Below are 21,907 nucleotides of genomic sequence, written 5' to 3' on the forward strand. Positions count from 1 at the left end.
TGGCTGTTCCGCTGACACGTGTTCGCGCAAATGTTTGATGAAAGTGGCAAATTATGCAAGCAACAATTAATTAATTATACATTCTGCTTGACTTCTCGGACAACGTGAAGGGGCCGCGAGTTGTGAGGAGATCCTTGCGTGGAGAGAGAGAGAGCAAAATAAAAGCAAACTATTAATGCAACATGTTCTGGAGCTGGAGTTCATATGCTGAATATGTGTTGGAATTGAATTTTTGATACTCATGCTTATGCTTCATTCCGAAATAGCAAACAAATCTCATGTTTGAGCCCAAAATTATCGTTTAATACCTTTTCAAGTATTTTAAGCCACTCAATTTCATGTTTTCTAAAGTTTAGTTTCCCTCTTGCTGTATGATGGCATATCGCAAAGGGCGTTTGAATTAGTGTAAACGCCCTTGTTCCCTATCCTCCCTTCTATTCTAGCAATTTTAATTACCTCCACACCAATCCTTTGCTTTGCCCTTTGCTATAACCGTCGCTTTGAGTCTATTTCCGTTTAGTTGTTTCAAAATTAAATGAGGGCGTCCCCCAACCCCATTCGAGTCAAAACATTCGTGTGATTTGTTCCCTGCGCAAATGCTTTTACTACGCTATGGATCTATTGCTAGCAATGCTCAATCTGCCGGAGAAAGCCATCGAACCGCCTTTGATGACGTTTGACACAAGCAGCACATTGTGTTACAACGTGAAACACTCATCTGCAGCATCCAGCAGCACAAGGAAGGTGAACAACACGGAGCAGCTCCTCCACCCCTTGTACCTTTTCCTAAGAAAACATTAAAGCGTAACACAACACGGGCTTCAGACCCTCCGAGCAGAAGTTTTTAATCTCCCCGCAGTCCCCGCTGTTGCTGGCTGTAGAAGATAGAATATCAATTTATTTTTAAACGCCTTCGAATCACCGGTGCACCACCTGTCGTGACGTGAATCAAATAACTAAAATGGATTTGTTTCGATGGCACCTTAGCGTTGGGATGGGTGAAGGGAAGGAGGGGGGCTTTTGTTGTTGCGGGGGTCCCGATTTGGAAACATGCGTCGTTGGGGGGAAGAAAATCAAACCCTGCAGCGAGAAAACAACTGCAACATGGAGCATGGCAAGCGGCGTGCGGGGGGGGGGGGATAGAGAGGTACACAGTACGGTGCCGTGACCAGGATTGCGTTCGGATTAGCATTTTGATGAAGGAACGTGAAATTCCCGTGAACGTTCTTGGGCGAGCGCGCGCGCGCGCCTTCGTGTGCGTCAGCGAGCGATACGTGTACGGTGAGTGGCCCCGGGACGCCCATTTCTAAGCGCATTCCATTCCTACACACACGCCGGCAGCGCACGGTGTTTGGAGATGACAGTTGAACGTTGGTGTTACAGTTTTCGGGACGATATTACGGGGTTGCTGCGCTTTTCGCAAGAGAGAAAGAGAGAGAGAGAGAGAGAGAGAGAGAGAGAGAGAGAGAGAGAGAGAGCTATGGGTGCAATCGTGCCTTGAGGTTAAATTGGTGAAAGATTGGAACGGGATTTACTGTGAGTCTATTTTCTCGTACAGAACGTTGAAGAATGCAGGTTTCAAAGCTGGGGCAGTTAAAATTAGGATAGCAATCTAGGGAAATTGATGATAGCAAATTAGTAGATTGTTATTCAACTTCATATTTCCATATTCCGCTTTTCTTTCGTCTTGTTCAATCGCGTAATTATTGGCATACTTTATCCCATCTAGTAAAGCTATTCAATTTAATTGCATCTTTGCCAACCCGGTGGTTTCGGCTTGAATTACATCCCTTCGCCAAATGCTCACAGTTGCTACAATTCGAGAAGCAATTTTACTGAGTTTAATTAATTTATCAAATTGCTCCCAGACCGTTACCATTTCGGGGGAAGCGAGTTAGTTAACCTCACACAATATTTACCATCGCCACGCTTTCACGGTCTGATCTATACGCCCCGGGGCTTCGCATTCCAATCCAGTTGGTGTCGATTACAAGTTTCAAAAGCGAAGTTTTGTCAACTTTGCGCATAAATAAATGTCGAGACAACATATCCCGCACATGCTTTCGGGAGTTTTGTACTGCCAGCATAAAAAGAGTAATGCATAATTCTCTGTTGGCAGTAGCTCTGAGCTATCGAAAATTCATTTTGTTTTTTTTATGTAACTCCGATCGCTTCATTTGCTTTCGCAGATTCGGTTGCCGGTGCCGAATTTCGCAATTATGCAAAATTGTATCCACGCCACGCGTGTGCACTCTCTGCCACTGCCCAACAACGATATCGAGCGTTATTTAAACGACTGTGCGCTTTATGCTCGCGCTGATGATTGGTTGGGTTATGTTTTTTTGTTTGTTTTTTTTTTGTCCTTCACTCTCCGTTTGTTTTTGTAATTCTTTCGCGCGTCCTCTTCGCCCGCAAACGCTCACACATTGGAGTGGGATTTTGTTTGAGCGGTAAAATAAGCGTGGCCCATCCCCCCTTACGATAGTGGTGGAATTGGCCATCGAGCATCGACTGAACATCCAACCGAACTGAGCTGTCCTTTTATGCTGCAGCCGTTCAGCGATTTCGATGGCCCGCGTGTACTAACAAAAATAAAACATTAATAACTGGGAGACGACCGTGGCAGCACAACACACTGCGGCTCATCGAGGAACAAAAAAAAACGCATATCTGCAATTAACAGATGCAAGTCCGTTCGTGTTTTCCACCCCACACTATCCCTGATGGTGCGAATGGGTCAGTAAAAAAAGCGATGAAATGAATTTATGATTGCCCGTGGGTATTACTTTTGTTTCGCTCATCTGTTTTCCTTTCACATCGTAATGCCACCGATAAACACGTGGGAAAACAGGCGATGCATCAATTTTACAATTACGCAAAGATGCATGACTGTTTGCACAGCAGGAAAGGGTGTATGTATGTGTGTGCGGGTGCTTTTTCCACTTACTATTTAAATTTCAAACAATCGAACGATGCCATTCAGCAGCGGCATCTATCATTGTTTGTGTGCTGTTTTGTTTGGTGTTTCTGTCGAATAATCAATATTTTTTGCAGAACATAAATTTGTGATTCCACCCATGGGGATAGGGAGGGAGGGAGGGAAGGTGACATAAGTATTTCCTCTGTTGCTGCGTTTGTTAGCTATTATTTATTGTTGGGTTGATTATTTTCGATCGGTACGGTAGAAATTAATGTACGCGTGATTTAATGCCTGTTATTTGCTGTATTGTATTCTCTTTTCAGATTGAGCTTGTGAACGAGCTTGGCATTCTGAAAGCGAAAAAGACACTGAACTGCGAAAAGCGGAAAAACTACAAATTTGACATTACCGCCGTTTTCTGTGATGGATCACATTCGAAGAGGTAAGAGACAACAATTGTTCTATAATTTATGGAAAAATAATGTTTTGATGTTTTACGTAAACTATCTCAATATAATGACGTTTTAAATTTTCATTCTTCTCGACATGAAATAATTTAATTGCCGCACTTGTTGTTTATTCATTTTTGAAGCTATTTTGAAGCTGCTTGGCTAGATTTGCTTCTAAATTCACTAGATAATCTATTATGTTACAAGTACATCATATTGCATACCTTCTGGCGTTCAGCAGGCACAGTGAAACGGAGTAAAATTAATAATCAAATTTTGCCTATTTCGATTACATTTTAATCTATTTTTTACATTTTAATATCTGCTCGACCAAATCGCGTTTGATTAATATAATATATATAGGATAACAAGTCTTATTTCATTACGAATCCAGCAACTCAATTGATATGCCCCTATTAATCCCAAAAGCCCTACGAATTCCATAACTTTAGGCGCCCAAACTTGAAACTTGTTTTGTTTTTATACATTCAACCAAAATTGTTCAATTATTTCCGCCTAACTTAAACATCTATTCTCCCCGTAACGAACGTGCCTTCAAGCCGAGCAACAAACGTCGGCCTTAAATTGCTCAGCAGTTGTGAAAAATGTGTTCCATTAAAATGTTGCTAGCGCCTACTTTTCATGTCAGCAATCACGGCAATAAATGCGCCGCAGAACGTACCACCCACCCCCAAAAACAAGCGAGCGACATACAAGCAATCGCGCATGTAGAGCTTGTTTTGTGCTGGTTCGTCCACCTTTTTGCTTCTTCTAGTTCGCTCCCATCGTTCCAGTTCGCACATCGCACAGGGCTTCTTCACTTCAATCACTCCGCGGAGACACCGAACCGAAAGTTTATCTGACAGGCGAAATATCGAAGCACTTTCTCCCGTCGCAATGTTTCGCGCTCGCAGATTCCTCGTCCATTGCGCTGAACTTCCCAGGAAGCTTTGCTAGAAATTACTTGATGCATACGTCTGTGCTTATCCTTCCACCCAGCCGAACGCACCAAGTTATTCGGCACTTTGGTTTCTTTGGAGAAATTTCTCTCCTTGTTTCGAGTTAAATCCACGGCAACCCATGCTGTCCTTTTTTGTTTTGTGTTTGTTTTTTTGTTTTTTTTTTTTGGTTGGCAGGACTGATTACGATTACGAATTTCTTATCCCAAAAACTTTTTTTTATCTCACTCGCTTTCTCTCCAATTCTTCCTTCCGTTTCAGCGCGAGCGTACATATCTCCGTGATTGACATTAATGAATATTCGCCCACATTCCTGCAGCCCTCATACGTCACAGAGGTAAGTTTTGCAAGTAATGAACTTTCCGTCCGGCTTCTCACTTAGCAGCCCGAGTGCGGTGGGCTCTGCCTTAGACTACTTAGCAGCAGTGTTCGGCTGCAGTTATCAAACACATTCATCCCAACCTTTGGGTGGTGTGTACCTTTGTCAACCGGTGCGTCAATATCGGTGGCTCTGACACGGCCCTACTGCACCCGGGCATCTCCAGCATGTGCCAGTAATTAGTGAATGCTTCTTTGCCGTCCCCGTAGCCCGCGTTATGCGTCTTTGCCCTGCGAAAACTCCAAAAGTCAGCAAACTTCCAATCCAAGCACATCGGTAATTTATTGCTCGCCCAGCCCATCCCCGGAGAAAATGGTTTCGGACCGTGTGAGATTGGTTTCAGTATGCGAAAGTGGAATAAGAGAGAGAGACCGACCGACCGCCCGAAATAGAGCGCCAGAAGAAGTTTCTTAATATTCATCATCCATCTTCTGGTTTGCGAATTAGTTCCACCTCAACCACCAGGCGTCTCCATGGGGGCGTTCACATTTCCATCACTTTCACCGTTCGCACTCCGTTGTAAGTTGCCGACGGGGATGTCACAGTTACTTTTGCACTTGAAGCAAATGAACATACACACACACACACACACACACACACACACACACACACAAAAGAAACAAATAAAAAGTGGAATGGAATGCCACACGAACCGGACACGATCGTGAATAGATGGCCCACACGATTCATGAATGTCTTTTTCATTTTCTCTCTCTCTCTCTCTCTCTCTTGCTTTTCTCGACCCTCACCGACGCCTCATCAAACTCAATTTTCGGCACCTTTAGTCCGGTTCGTTTTGGTGTATTTGCTGCTCATCACCCGGAAAGGTCTGCCCGTTGAGTATTTTGTTTCTCGTTTTTTTTTGTGCCACTCGATTCTACCGAGGCGTAACTATACACCAAAGCAATTCTGCCAGCCCCGCTGGCCGATTTTCACAGACTCGTAATTAATTCAATGTACTGGTATTGATTTTTGCTCCGTTACAAAAAAAAACCGGACCCTACATTGAGCGACGTCGCCCACAAAGCAAAGCAAAGGTCTTCTGACATCGCCTTTTTTGAAATCAAAATGCTCCTCCGAAACACTTCAATTATTATTGAACACAGTGTCACACACACAGACACTTTGAACGCACGACTGCTCGCTTGTGTCGCATTGGGGACTGAATTACGAATTTGATGAACGCCCCGATCCGTGACAACCTGGACCTGGAGGGCTTCTGGGAAGAAAATAGCAACGAAAAAAGAAGCAGAAATTATGACCGGTACGAATTCCAGTGCCTTTCTGGGTGCGCAAGAGAAAATCGATACATTTTCCAAGAAACGTGATAGTACACTGAAATGTCACAGCGAACAAAAACACATTCTTAGCTTCAGATGATGCTTCGGAAGTGGTTGATCAAGATTGATTTGTCGATCCAACTTTGTTTCGGCTTCACTTGCGCTTTCGCGTCGCATGAAACGGCTGCGATAATGAAGCGCGATTTTCCACAATTAAAAGCAACATTTAGCAAAAGAAAAACATAACCATGGAGGGAGTTAACCTCCACCCCCACTTGATAAACGCCACGAGTGGTGAACCAAATTGATAGCTTTTAATGTTTGATGAGCGTTAATGGTGAGGTTCCGTTTGCCACTTTCACGCTATTCTATCCATTTGCGCGCTTTATGCGATTCCGAACCCGTGGGGGGAAGGAAGAAAAAAAACGTTCACTTTTAACCACTTTGAAAGGGTCATTAACGGGGCGGCAGCGGCAGGAGAAGATGGAGGTCAATATGATGCAGCGGTAAAAAGCAATTAAAAAAGCACAAAAGCGTTTCCATCCATCCATCCATCGGGGGCGAAACCGCGCATTCTGCTAGGGACTGGTGCGCGTAGGCGTTTACCAAACCTGCCTCACCTCTCTCCGTTTGCTGCAACACTTTGACGAAGGATTTGAAGTTGCTTAATTCACGTCAGGATGAGCTATGAAGTTTGACCAAAACAAAAAAGGCAGTTTGGACACGGCAAAAGTTGCCCCGTTTAGCGAGTCATTATCCCCTAAACAGTAAGCGAACAGAAACGTCTGATGTCGATGTGCGCGCTGTCAGCTAAATTGGATTGAATGTCATTTAATCCCTCCCAAATGGCGGGAAAAGTATTGCAAACTTCCTGAAAACTAAGTTACAAAATAATAAAGGCCAGATTTGATTGGACCACCACAAAATGGGCTTTCCTAACAAGAATAATGTCCAAACGAGCCACAGTAAATCACAAGGCATCAGCATACTTGTATCGCGTTTAGCCCAACCGCAGGAGCTTAAATTATCAACCAAGCACTTTTGTTATCAATATCGCCCCTCTCTCTCTCTCTCTGCTATGTACAAACCAAAAGGCTCATCCGCGTGCAAACTGCATCCTGCAATATTTAACACATACATGCACACATACTGCGGATGGATTGCGTGTGAATAGCGCTTCGGAACAAAACACAAAAGGCTCGGAGTTTGAAAACAACGGCACAGCAATCTAGCGATCGGCCCCGATAATCGATAAGACAAATACGTGCATCCAGGCATACGCATACAGACGACCGACCGCCAGTAGTTAAAAGAGATGCACCAGCAAATGGCGTTGGCAGGGAAATGGGACGGACTCCCTGATCTTTCCCTCTTTCTGTGCCCCGCCCGTTCATACGCTGGCTTCCGTTTTGTGTGGCTAAGCTCGGGCTATTGTTTCCGGCTTCCGGTCCCGATATCATTCCGGTTTTGAATGCGCTTGCCTATATGTGTGTGTGTGTTTATGTTTGCAGGATGAGTGCATCCGCTTTTCGAATCGAAACTTTGCCTGCAAAACCGTAGTGCACCGTGCAGTGCTTACAACAAAAGTAATATTAATTTCGAAACAACACCAACTCTGCTGCAGGTGAGTTAAGATAAAGTCTGTCGCCCCGCGCCCTCATTTCACGCATACGTGTGGTGGAAAGCCTTCCTTTGTGTGTGCTTTTGCGTTTTGCACCGGCGATAGCGATGGGGCGTGTGTGTATTAAAATAACGTTCGCTTGCAACGTAGTGTGAACGTACACGAGGCGCGCACTGAACGTTCTGCATCCCGTTTTTTGCAAAAGGAGGGAAAATGATGCGAGAAATACAGCGCCACCTAGGCAAGGCTGGCAGGGAAAACAGCAGGAGCTAGTGCAGCAACTAACAACCAACGGCAGTAGCCCTGCTGCCCATGCATCATCGGTGGAAAGTTTCGCGCTTTTCCCTTTTTCACGCTGGCACGCGGACACGCTGGCCCTTCCTTCCCGACGGTGTGCACACACAAACTTTGCACGCGTTTGAAGTATTAACGATTTCCTGCCGTGTGCCGGTTGGTGTGTGCGGTAGTAGGGTTTTTTTTTGTATCATTTACGTGAGTAGTTTATGGAGCGTTTCCGATGTTTGGCCCCTTTTATGCTATAGGTAGATGCGGCAGAAAGTTTTCGTAAAGGTAAAAAAAAGAGAGACATGATATCTTTAGGCTCAAGTTTTTAAAGTAACAACGGAAGCAAAAGCGGGTAACTCGATCATTAGTAGATGCATTGAATAGGAAAAACTGTTTTCTCAGAATAAGAAAGAAATCTCAGAACTAGCAATGAGAATACTTACTTTTTTCAGTAATTTGAATCAGAATAAAAGATTGAGATCAGAATTTTAAACTCACTGTTTGAAGATTGATAACTAGTAATGCACTACACAAAGCATCTTTACATTTCGCCATTACTTCTTTTCGATCCAACTCACTCACCTACTTTCTGTGCCGATTAGAGACTCACTCATTGTGGATACATATCACGCACTCTTTTCCTGGCTGAATAGAGACCTCATTCCTCGGAATTCAACTCACTCTCTCTCTTTCTCTCTCTCAGCGCCAGGGGCGGATTAAGCAGTAAGCGGTCGCGTGGAGCCCCAAGGTCTCAAGAAGGGGCCCGAGAAAAAGAATCTTCCTCCGCTCACTAGTAAATTTGCTTCTCAATCCTTCTCTGATTTAGAATTCTTCATACAACTTTTCGGTCTACTCTTCAGAAAAGCCTTCCTTCGTGTGACCGCTTAAAGCCTCCACTTGTGTTAATCCGCCAGAGCTCAACGCCGACCAGTAACGCTTTCTTTTGGAATCCTTTCTACTTGCTTATACAGAGTGAATAAAATAGGAATTGATTTATTCATAAAAATAGCTAAGCATTTTTTTAGTCTCTCTCAGCTGAGCTGTGTCCATACATTCACTTACAGGATTAAATTCCCTCATTCATTCTCACTCTCAATGAGCTTTTTATCTCAATTTAATGCGATGTTTACTGGTCGGTTCGGTAGTACAGTCGTCAAGTTGCACGGCCCAACAGAATATGCCCGTCATGCGTTCAAATCTTGCACAAGCTTTACCATGCAAGAGTTATATGCCTTATCCATAGAGTTTACTTGTACATAAATCAATAACAGATCATTGCTTAGTTGCTGTTATCATTACACAACTATTGAAAATAATCATTAAAAGATTTGAAGATAAATGTAGCTATTCTCAAGAGCCTAAATATTTTTCAACCCAAAAAACTTATTCAATAATTGTATTTTGATATTGATCGAACGTTATTAAAATTATTGACATTGTTAGGCGATGAAATGAGCAACAAACAACATCTTTGAAATAGCTGTGTGTGAATGTAATCCATTTCATTTCCAAGTATAAATTAAAACGTAACAGTCTTACATTAACATGCCCCTAGCAACTACACTTAAGCTTACTTCATTTACTCAAATCCCTACAAAAACAAGCTCCCAGCAGCAAGCGACCAGTCGACGAGCTCGCACGGACCTTTTGTTTTATTTTTAGCCCGAAAAAGGTGCATGGTGCGTACTTTCCTGGTACGTTTTACCATAACTTAATTACGATGGACCAATTTCGGTAACTTATTGGTGATTTTGTTTCGTTTCGCCGATCTGCGGAACCCTTCCTGGAAGTATCATCCTAAGCCCGGGCTGCTGATGCGTGTGTACACTGTAGCTACCCTAGGCTCGTGATGGTGTGCTTCCTTTTTTCTATTCACTTCTATCTTTATCTGAAAACCTGAAGAAGAAGAATCACCTGTCAAAGCCCTGCTCCACCAAGCCTTCGATTTTTCGAGGAGGGGTACAACAGGAAGAAAAAAACAAACATTGGAGAATGATTTTGATGGTGATGACCGTGACGCCGGAACGAAGGGACACGATGCCGGGGACCGCATCGGTACCTTTTTTGTTGTTGTTGCTTGTGCACTGTAGTATATTGTTGTGATTGTTTCCCGAAATGTGTGCTTTTCCTTCCTAAGCCAACAAATCCCGTGTGCGCGCGCCAACCCGCAGTTCCAATTTGGTTCCCGTGTTCCTGAAATTCAAGGACAATCCGATCATTTCCACTTGGGTGGGTGTTTTTTTTTTGTGTGTGTCGTACCTAACCTTTCTGTCGCATCGATTTTCGTTCGATGAGGGTTTCCGGGGGTCGTAGATAGACGGAGAGAATCCGTCCGTCCGACGGAACAAATGAGGTACGAAAAGCGGTCGGTAGCACTTATTCAAACAGCATTCAAGAGATGGTTGGGGGATTTTTTTGGAAGAAAGTGTAAGAAGCAAAGGCTCATCGTTAGATGGTTGAGCGTCTGAAGATATTCTCCCAGCTTCCCATCTCATGCAATCAGCCAACAGGCAGGACGTGCCCATTATCTGCGCAATATCCAGTGTCGTGTCTCGAATGTCCCCGTCCGGAGAGAGAGAGCTGAACGGACTGAATTTCGAAGGCGAAGCGAACCTACGGAATGACTCCAAAGCGAAAGGATATCGGTAATCCTTTTGATGATGTTCTTAATCATCCACTCAATTGCGCTGTATAAATTTCACTGTTCGCTTCACTTTGCTCCCGGGCTTCTTTGCCCTGTAACCAGTAAACTTCGAAACAAAACACGGTCCACCAAATCCAATCCCAAACTCTTTTGGGATCGTCCACAACATCATCGTCCCTTCTTTAAAGTCTGGTTTTTGGTCACTCCTTTGGTGCGATTTACTTTACTACCCCACCAGTTACATACCGCCACGATCGTCATCACGGAACCGATAATCCTGATCATCCAAAGGTTCCGGATCACCACCGCCGAAGGTCCTTCCTCGGTTTGGTGGATGACGTTTCGACAGCAAAACGATGGCAAGCTTTCCCTGGGTTGTTGCCCATTTTTCCACAAATTGCACACATCCACCAAAGATATGGACCGCAATAGGGGTGTGTGTGTGTCCTTTTTTCTGGAATAGGATGCCCACGCTGCTGGCTCACGGCAGATGAAATGCAACGCTTTCGTCCGTGGCTTCTTGCCTCCCAATGTTGGTTATCGTTGGATTATATATTCTTTACCTTTCGCTCTACAATCGCCTCGTCCTTTATTCGAATTCGGATGCGCTCTAGGTATAGACGTCAGTGTGTTTTCCTATTTCCTTTCTTTTTCACGTTGTCGTCACGATAGCAAAAATAGTGGCTTCCTTTCGCAGCAGCTTTCGACGAAGGAAACGAAATAGATGAATAGAGAAGAGGTAAAAGGTAAAATTCTTCCCCGAGCAGCATCCGGTACGCGAGGCGAGGCGCACAAATAAAACGCTTTCCTTCCATCTGTGTGTGTGTGTGTGTGTGGCTGGTTGTGTATTTCTTGGTTTGACTGTTCAAATGCAAGACAGTGGAAACGATATTGCAATGCCTGAGCTGCCAAGAAAATGCCACACAGACACGCCGAAGTATATGGGGAAATGGTGGTAGGCGTGCGTGGAGCGAAACGGCGGAATTGAAAACGAGAAAACTTCGAAGCTACTATTTCCTGCGTCAGGAACTCGTGACTTTTTCCTCCCACCAACCCCCCCCCCCCCCCCAACTCTCATCCGTTTTTCCGTCCTTATTTGCCGTTTTTTTTCCTCCTCCTACTTTGTTTGTTTCTCACTTTTCCGAGCTTCACTGACAGGTTTTGGAATGGGTTGGAACTGAGTGGAACGAGTGGGAATAGAAGAGAAAGAAAAAGTGGTGCCAAGTGGTGCCAAGTCTTCATGTTCTCCTCCGGTTCTATTCAGCGCCGCCGTCCCGGTGTTCGTTCATGTGGCCTTGGTGTTCCACTTGTGTAATTTTCCCGCTTCCCGCCCAGCGCACAACAATCATGCTCTCGCTCTGTCTCTTGGTGCCCGCTAAGAAAGCAAACGGCAAAGATCTTTTACCGTGTCCTGCCCCGCTTCCTGCCATCCCGCTTGCCTTCTTCGAACACTTGTCCCTTCGTTCGAAAACCACTAAACCCCAAAGGCTTGACTTCACGTTTCGATTATGCTTCGGTGCGGTGTGCTGTACTCTTTTCCGCGCCTTTCGGGCAAATGCTTACGGCTTACAGAGCAGAGCGACCATCTTCGCGATCCTTCCCCGGGTCGGTGCTTCTTCGCTTTGCAGGAAATGATGGAATTACATTTCCTTGCGCAAAAGCGGGGCAGGGTTTTGCCGTCGAGCACCAAATCGAGTTCGGAGAAAACGGTCGAGGACTACGCGCTCGCGCTCCCCCTTTGTGCGCTTCTTCGCAGTGGCCATCCGCTCGCTAGAAGACAGCAGTTGTAGAGTCCACAGTTTGTCTTGTGGCCCTGGTTGGCTCCCTCGCAACAAACGCAAGGATTTCATCCCACGTTTACGTGGAGAAGGCGGAAAGGATCCCACGCCGCACGCTCTTGAGACGTGCACAATCGACTTTCGGTGCTTGGGTAGGATCTCTCTGCACAATATCCTTCGAAGTGTGCGTGTGACCGGTTCCGTCCGTCGTCGAGCAAGGGTCGTTCGTCGATCCAGATGGCGCTGACACGCTTCGAAAGAGAAGCGGAGGGCGCTTGGAATCCACAGATATTTGTCATCGTTACCGAGCGCCAGTCCCCCAGCAAGTCGATCGGAACGGCATCCCTCAAACCATACCGCATGGACAGTTTTCTCCGAACGCATCGAAACCCCTCCGCCGCCGGTCACAGGTGTGTACGCGCGGGTGTGCGCGGAGATTCGTCAATAAAAGGGCCCAAACCACAGGCACAAACAGCATTGTGGGCGATGGTGGTGGTTTAGCCTCCCTCCGATGGCGGCGGCGGCACTGGGGCGATTTTGCGAGGAAATATTGATCCCCTTAAACTACATGACAATAAAATACCATCGGCTACGCTCCATCAGACATTCGGAATTTGGCTCCCGGTTTCATGGAAAAGCGTTATTGGAGCGCTTCTCAATTTTCTCCTGCCACTTTGCTCTTCCTTCGCTTGCACTCGGCCTGTATTAAGCGCCACTCGGAGCTTGCGACACATCCCCGGAGTGTATCTTTAATCACGTTTGACAAATAAATTAATATTCTCCCTCAATTGGATAACTTTTCGGGGCCGACGCGTTTGTGTCCCGCGCTATGACAGCCGAGGATTAGAAGGGCGCTGTTTCTGCGTGTGTCTGCCACCTTTAGTAGCTCCTCGACGCCAAACCGACGCCTCAATAAATCCGTTTCTTTAGAACCGAACCATCGCACGCACCATCTTGCAGTCTTGAAGCGCGCCACGGTGTAGAAGTTTCGCACATCGGCTTCATTACACGTCCCGGGCGTGTGTCTTCGCAATCCTTTGGGATGTTGGGTATCGTGTCGTACCGCCGCCCGAGCGAAACGAGAGCTTCTGCCCCATCCTCCTCCTTTCCCGGTTAACGATGTGAAGCGAACGATAAGAGGCCGCTGATACACGGTTTTGTGTAACGATGAGGCCACAACCGCCAGCCAGCGCTGCGGGCTATTTCTTTTTGTGCCGTGCGTGGCCTACCTTTAGCCGCTCTCGGGTCCTTGTTTGTCTAAGCGGGAACCAGGGATGGCAGGAGGTATTTATGAACTCTGGTGCCTGCCACTCCTGCGAAAAGGGGTGTAAGAAGTGTACTGGATCGACCAGCATATTTCTTAGCCGCTTCGTTTGTGTAGAGGTGTACGAACAGCGCCGTCCAATTTTTGGACGAGCGAAGTAGACGGAAGGTGTAGGAAAGGGTAAGCGCATACTTAATTGAATGTTAATCCATACAGGATCCTTTATCTCTCTCTCTCCCCCGGCACAATTTGGTCCCGCTTTTTGCCAAAGGCATGATACTACTACAAACACATGAAGCACTGGAAATGTTTGCTAATCTTGCCTCTCTCAGCGCGGCGTTGTATGTGGCTGCTCATCAAAAGATAATGGATATTGAATCATGCCAAGCGAACGATAGAAAAATAGCATCCAACTCGGGGAGTGAGTGGGTGCAGAGAACGAGACTGGAGACCACTGGGCCTGTATGGCCCCCTCGTGTATGTAGGAAGGCATGTGTCCAATGCATGGGCAATATGAAATGTTTAAGTTTACAATGTTACTACACAACCACGGTGGTGGTGGTAGCTTCGCCCGCTGCACGTGTTTTTCTGCTCGACTCGAGGATTGGTTTTTATAGAGCGCGCCCGCCCTACTGATGATAAGGAACTTTATTGTTGATGTTTTTCTTTCCCCCATTGGGGGGAGACAAGAGAAGTCAGCGAGAGAGGAAGTGGTAATTTGATACATAAGACTGGAGAGCTTTTCATTTTGTATAATTGAGGCTACAGGCTTGTAGAAAAGACCGAAGGGAGAGCTACTTCATGGGAATTGATTTTCCATTGTAGATTATTGATATAAACAGATTATTTGAGTTTGAGTTGGTTTTTTATGATTAATTTAATAAGGTAATATAGTAATGATAATACAAATAATGTTCATGTAATCGAACATAATCATATAAGTGTTTGGATAGAGTATCGGAAAAACGCCAGCGTCTAAAACTAGAATGTCAGTTTGAATAAGAGAATTGAACTTATGACGTCCAGAGTGTATAAGACCGCTTGTCTTGCCACTGCACCACGGCCCAGGTGCTCATGTCAATCGATTGGAGACCCATTTAAATCTCACTTTCAGTAACTACTCTCACTACTTCAGTTGCTTTTACATGTATAAATGAGAGCATGTAATTACTTAGAACTTACTTTAAACCATTTTCTTTCGAATATTCATCTTGTAATGCTGAAATTTGTCACGAGCTCTCTTCCTTTCTCTCTCTCCCTCTTCATCTCTCCCTTTCTACCTCTTACCCTCCATTCCTCGCAGTTGTGAAATTGTTTGCCCAAAGAAATTGAATTTCCCAACCCCACAGATCTCTTCGTGCGCGTGTCAAAAGAGGGGGCCAGTCAGGCATGCTTTGATGTCGTCCTGACCTGACCCGAAAGTTTGCTAGCAGGCTGGGGTGCCTGCCTTCTTTTTTTTCTTCTTCTTAAGATGCCTCGTCGCACTAACCAACCATACCCTACCGCAGGGTGAAACTTTGCAGACGGGAAAGGCTCACCGACCCGACCCCTCCGACACGGTGAAGCTCGTGGCACCTTTGAATCGTATATCGCGTATTCTACCCGTGGTCCGCGAGCTCGTACTTTGCAAAAGCTAGCCTGGCAGTCTGGTGGTACCAATTGGGCTAATCTACTTTGCATTTCACTCTGCATAATGTACGTTTATTTAGTCGGTTTTGTGTGAGTGTGTCTTTTTTTGTTGGAGACTGTTCGATTTGGAAGGTTTCCAATGTTTCCCAAACAGCTGAATGACACTTTAATATTTAAACTTCTTTTTTTGTCTAAAAAGAGCTGGTTCAATAACGTGTTTTGTACCACACACACACAACACAGGTTACTTTGGCAATAAATTGTAAAACAACGACCTCGTCGTGGTGCCATTCGGTTGATTTCTTCCAATTGAAATTGCTTTTAATTCCGGCCGGCGCGCTATACCACCGGTGCTAGCCATTAACACTTGATGCAATAAATAATCCGCAACTTTTGGCGCATTTTCATTTCGCAACTTTTTCATCGCGTGTGTGTGCCCTGTAGGTGTATAGGTTGCCGTCTCAGAACTTTGTGTTCTCTTTCCTCTCTCAATGCTTGCTACCTTCAACATCTGATGACTCACTTTTCACCTGTGAAGGCTGCCACCGTTCACACAAGGCGACCTCGTGGACCTCGTGCTTTCAGGTTGGGAATTTATGAGCTTCCTATCCAGACGGACGGCTATAATCGATGGCGGTGGTGCAAAGAATTCGATTCTTCGTTCATCAATAGGGTGTATGCTTAGCGTTGTGCTTGGTAACGGAAGCGTTCGTATAGGACGGTGAAACCTCGGCAGCTTGTTAAATAGCACACGGGAAGTTTGTGATACGGCCGCGACGAAGGTGATGGAAACTAATAGCCAAAACAACAACCCCCCGTACGGATAGTGTAGTACATGGAGCCACTTAACTGCTTGCTAGGTGTTATTTCCCATCGAGGAAATTTGTAGGGAACACGTGAAAGAGGCACATGCTTGGGAGAAACGGCTCAGAGCTTTATTCCCACTTTCCGATAAAAGCTTCAACCCTCTCAAAGGGCTGAGAAGGGACACGCTTCCAGCAATCGATCGAAAAGGTTCACCCAAGTCGTCTTGCGTAACTTCTACTGCCCTGTACCCCGCTAGGTTTGGAGCATTCCTTCCCCCCTTTTTCCCATCCTTCAATCAGCGCAATCGCTTTCGGGGACTAGTTTTTTTTTTAGTTTGGAACTGTTGTACATACGCAAACATCAATCATGTCAACAAAACGGCAGTTTTGTGCTAGCAAAAGCAAGGTGTGGTACCATCAAACGGCGGACGGATGATGCCGCCCGTTCCCGTACCGTATCGTCATGCCCCGCGGTGGTCATGCAGCGGTCGCGTTTCGTTTCCGTTCCGTTTGCCCACTGGTTTAGCTCATCGATCACAACACGGTTCGCCGTACTGCGGGTCTACGTTAGCTAGTTTTTCCTTCCCTTCACATTTGCCAACCCAGCATTGATCGCTAGAAATCTTTCCGGGTCCATTCGGGTGCGAGGGAAAACGGGGGTCAACGTTTGCATTTCAAATTGTCGACGGCGTTTGTGGTGGACATGGTGCGCTTACGGTATAAGGGTCCGGTGTCCAAGGCGCCCTTGGAGCCAAAAATTTGTCACCCATCTACCACTGTGTGACTGACAACAACTCTGTGTGTATGTGTGCGTCGGTGTGCTTGTGGGTTTCAGCCTTTTCAGGTGTTTGCTTCTCGTTTTGATCGTTCGATTAGTTCCGCCGCCCAAACGCCGGGGTGCAAATGGGCACAACGAAAGTGAAATGTTTATGACATGCTGGGCGTCAAATGGACGAACTGTGGTGGAGATCGTTTCGATATGGTTGGTAGTAAATAGTAAATGTGAGACTTTATATACTTTTGTTATGGGGCTTGAGTAGTACACCAGCTATGGGTGACAAGGTTTTTCAGAAGTTCTCATAGTTGTGGGTCACTTTCTAGACTCTTTCTTACAGGAAATGAACTTTATATGCTGAGAGATAGACCCTTTTTGGATAAATCTAATAAGAAATTTCCAATGATTCTGTTGGAGGTGCCATAGAGTCCAATATCCATCATATAAAGCTTCTTTCAGATAAGATACAGTGAAGAAAGTGTCCCACAACTTTGAGAACCCCTGAAAACCTCTTGAATATGTTTCATTATGTGGCTGATCCTGTAGCAAAGTCCTTCAATCTCGGAAAATAGTGTCTTTTCCTCGTTGTTTATGTTCACTATCAATCATCCAGTATTAGTAGCATAAAATTTTGTAATTATTTGTATTCCGAAATGATCCTATTTCTTGAAGAATTTGTAATTTTCTCTTAAAATTCGTAAAATTCGTTTCTGCTAGCAAAATTGAAGCACGAATCCAATCTTTCATCGTGTTCGTTGAACTAAATTGACTAACCGCATCACATACTTTTTAGACCTTTTTTATTCACTAAAAATAACCTTTGGTGCAACGAGGAAAACAGTTCCAAAACACACCACCACCCACTTACCACCCCAATCCTCTATTTCTTTCATCCTGATCGAATTACGTATTACAGTTGTTCCAGCTCAGGTCGCTCTATTTCATTCGTTTTCCCTTACATTTTGCGCTTCTATCTCTCCCTCGATCACGCGCACCTCAACGGAGAATAAATTTTCGGTAACGATTAGCATGGGAAAAACTAATTTCCACGCTGGTTCACATCCACTCCTCTGTCCGAAATAAGTGTGTGTTTTTTTCCTTCTTTACTGGAAGCTTTTCGTCATCGTTCTCGTTTTGCTTTTTTTTATAGTCGCTTGTTTGGTACTGACTGGCGTCTGAAAGTTGTTATTTGCCCAGCCCAATGCGGAGATTGGATCGTTCCCCTGGTGGTAGTGGTAGTGGTGGTAGGTGTGATGGTCAAATCCTGACTAAAAACCTTTTCGGAAGCTTGTCGGTAAAAATCGATATTACAGCAGCATACTGTGCCTCCACACTCTTCCTCCGTCAATGAGGCCTGTCGTTACGACGAGGCTGTGAAATGAAGTAACTCTAACAAATGGTAGGCCCTAGCAGGCAGGAAAACTACCTCCGTAGGCACAGTGCGAAGTAAATAGAGAGAGCGAGAGCGAGAGAAGAGCTTTATTACATCGGAATTGGAAATGGTCTACGTTTGAAGCGCTCTGGAGCGAAACTTAATCTTACCTTTTTAATCTGCCTGACCCCACCTTTACCCCACAATTCCCTGCTACACACACAGCGCGTGACGCATTCCGATTGCCACGATAGTAATGGGCTTAGCCATACCGTAAATCTGGCTCTCCATGGGGGGGTAACGATCACATTTCGGCCATAGTCATGCCTCCCTCCACAGCTCATTCATTGCTAAATGTCGTTGTATTTCATGCCGTTGCTGAGGACTCTATTTTTGGACAGGGGTCCAGCTCCTGTCCTGAGTTCGGAGTTTCCATCGGTGTTAAAGTCTAATCTCATTCCAGTTCTCCTCCTTCTGGCGGGGGCCCCGTGATGGAAAGCAAATCGAAGAATATTTACCCGTTTTATTTATCGCAGGATGAGGAATCAGAGGGAGAGGTTGGTGAAAATGTTCGACGCTTCGTTATCGGCAAACCCGACGAACCACAACTAGTGGTTATGTTTTACTGTGGCATATTGAACGTCTGCGCTCTTTCTCTCTCCCAGGAGTCTCGGTTGTGTAAAGTTTCGGTTTCATTACACGGTTTTACATCGGCACATTACTGTTTACGGGTCCCTTCAACCAGCCTTTCGATGGTGGTGGTTTTGTGGGGCATTTATTTACGCTTCGTTGCGTGTACAATTCATCTGCTAGGAGATGTTGCGTCTTTCGTACACGTGCTGGGCTGAACTCGTAATCCTTTCGGGAGGTTCAATTATCGCAGAGTTCTTAAAATAATCTAATCAGATTAATGTAGGCTAAAGCTTATAATTACAAGAAATCTATTACAATCAGAGGAAAGCCAATGGGTCCAGTGGGTTCAGTTTAGTGATGTGCTCTTTGGAGCGCACCCACGATTCCGATCCGATTATGGGAAAATGAGAGTCGGGGTTTTTTTGTCTTTCACTTTGCGCGTGCCCTTCGTATCTTAGTTTCGAAGGCCAATTCCGGACGTCTCCGACTCCGGACGACTCCAGATGACTCAGGACTAGTCCGCACGACTACGGAAGAGTTCTGACGACTCCGGACGACTCCGGACGACTCCGGACGACTCCAGATGACTCCAGATGACTCCAGATGACTCCAGATGACTTCGAACGACTCCGGACGACTCTGGGAGATTTCGGACGGCCCCAGACGATTCCGAACAACTCTGGATGACTTTGAACAACTCCGGATGACTTCAGGCAACTACGAATGACTCAGGACGCCTCCGGATAATACTAGGCGAATAATACTACCTACCGGAGTTCGGCGGAGTCGACTCCGGATTTTCGCCAACTTCATCCATCACTAGTTCGATTGCTGCTTCAATTCTTTGTTCTAAGAAATTAAACCATGAAACGATGACTAGGCCATAATTGATCTCCTTCAAATTCTGAGATCTAATTACATCTTTTCTGTTCCTCTTCCAGGTTGATGAGGGCCGCCTCTATCAGGAGATAATCCGCGTCGAAGCAACGGACAAGGACTGTACGCCCCTGTTCGGCGATGTGTGCAAGTACGAGATCCTCACCAACGACCAGCCGTTCACGATCGACAACGAGGGCTCGATACGCAACACGGAACCGCTCTCGCACAAGATCTCGCACAATCACATCCTCTCGGTGGTGGCGTACGACTGTGCGATGAAGCAGTCCGCCCCGGTCATGGTGAACATTCGCGTGCGGCGCGTCTGTGAGGCGCACGTGATGGGTGTGGCCGAGCGCATCGATTACGTCGCGAACTCCATGGAGAGTGTGTCGCTGTTCCCGAAGATTCACCTCGAGCTGTGCGATATGCAGTGCAAGGGCGAGGACATGGTCATCCAGTCGTCGGTGTCGCTCAAAACCAAGCACATCTCGTTCGGTTGCGATCGGGACGCGAGCCAGTGTTTGCGCCGGCTGAGCGAAAGCGGCAGTGGCCGGGAGCGGGACGGTGATGGGCTGGTCGATTTGCTGCAGAAGAACACGGACTGGACGAAGGATCTGACGTACGACGAGGGGGCGGAAGCGATCTTCCACTTTGACGGTAGCTCGGGCGCGATCGTGCCGAAGAATGTGGTACAGCCGCAGGACTTTGCCGCGCACCAGTTCAGCATCGTGACGATGTTCCGGCACAACAGCATCGTGAGCACGGACAAGCACACGAAGGAGCACATCGTGTGCAGCGCGGACGACCACAAGATGAACCGCCACCATATGGCGCTGTTTGTGCGCAACTGCCGGCTGATACTGCTGCTGCGCAAGGACTTTAACGACGGCGATTTGAACATCTTCAGCCCGGCCGAGTGGCGCTGGAAGATACCGCAGGTGTGCGACAACGAGTGGCACCACTACACGATCAACGTGGACCTGCCGAAGGTGGACCTGTACATCGATGGCATTCGGTTCGAGAGCAACGTGGAGGACCGGCACAGCAATCCGGAGGTGATCGATGACTGGCCGCTGCATGCGGCGCACGGCATTAACACGACGCTAGCGATCGGCGCCTGCTACCAGGGGTCGGAGAACCGGTTGAAGCACGGGTTCAGTGGGGATATTGCGGAGATTAAACTGTCCACGCGCAAGGTGCTGACGGCGAGCCAGATCCGGTGCGGTACGGACTGTGCGGAGAAGTTGCTGCCACCGGCCGACCACTACCTGGAGCCGGAGCAACAGATCCAGTCGAACACGCAGATGAACAAGATCATCATCGAGGGCAGCAACAAGACGAACATCGAGCAGCTGCTGCAGCAGATCCAGTACATCAACTCGAAGGAAAGCCCCACGATCGGGCGCCGCAACATCCAGGTGATGACGACGGTCAGCTGCCCGAACAAGAAGGCGATCCGGCTGCCGACGATCGACACGTACATTATGGTCAGCTCGGCGGGCAGCAGCCTGTCCGGGGGCAGCATGCTTGCGTCGGCCACCTCCTCGTCCTCCTCGTCCGGGTTGTACAACAAGATACTGGTGGATAAGCCGCTCGCCACCGACCAGAAGCCGCAGATCGTGATCAGCGGCAACTCGAACCATCTCGTCTCGTACCCCGACATTAAGGAGGGCGTCAAGATACTGGCCCAGATCAACATCAGCGTCTACACTGGGAAGGATATTCGGCCCGAGCTGCAGAAGCTCGATTCGTGCAATGTGAACGTGTTCCCGAGCCTGAACCCGGACCACGAGGAGATTACGATCGACGATAAGGACGGTGCGGACGAGTCGCTGTTCAAGTTCGACATCAAAACGCAGATCAGCAAGGAGGGCGTCGAGATGATCGGGTACGACACGATCGAGAACTACCAGCACGTGCTGAAGTCGCTCGTGTACATCAACAAGAAGCCGGCGTACTACCTGAACCGGGTGTTCAAGCTGACCTGCTCCCAGGTGGACGACCACTTCCGCAGCGCGGAGTACACGCTCACCCTGACCGTGCTGCATCCGAAGCAGCAGCCGACCTCGTCGATTGCTTCCGCCTCCGCACCATCCTCCAATGTGTTGCTGGCCATCTCGACCGCCCCATCGGAGCAGCATCCAGCCGTTGCGGTCGATTCGCATGGTAAGAGTCTACTGGAAGTTAATGTCTCCTGGGTGCATGGGTTACATGTTTCTAACGTTTCTCACAAC

The 21,907-nt window shown here is 46.8% G+C and overlaps 1 protein-coding gene across 6 annotated transcripts in view; it reads left to right on the plus strand.

Annotated features, from left to right (window-relative positions):
* The window catches only part of LOC120952198 (calsyntenin-1), an 87,854-nt gene that overhangs the window by 59,936 nt on the left and 6,011 nt on the right, over positions 1-21,907 (plus strand). For all 6 annotated transcript variants that reach the window (XM_040371400.2, XM_040371405.2, XM_040371404.2 and 3 more), the window contains exons 4-6: positions 3,244-3,362; positions 4,590-4,665; positions 19,736-21,839. In XM_040371400.2, coding sequence (XP_040227334.2) covers positions 3,244-3,362; positions 4,590-4,665; positions 19,736-21,839 — 2,299 coding nt within the window. The remainder of the gene's footprint in view (positions 1-3,243; positions 3,363-4,589; positions 4,666-19,735; positions 21,840-21,907) is intronic.

Source organism: Anopheles coluzzii, chromosome 2 (genome assembly GCF_943734685.1).
Source record: "Anopheles coluzzii chromosome 2, AcolN3, whole genome shotgun sequence".
Lineage (NCBI taxonomy): Eukaryota > Metazoa > Arthropoda > Insecta > Diptera > Culicidae > Anopheles > Anopheles coluzzii.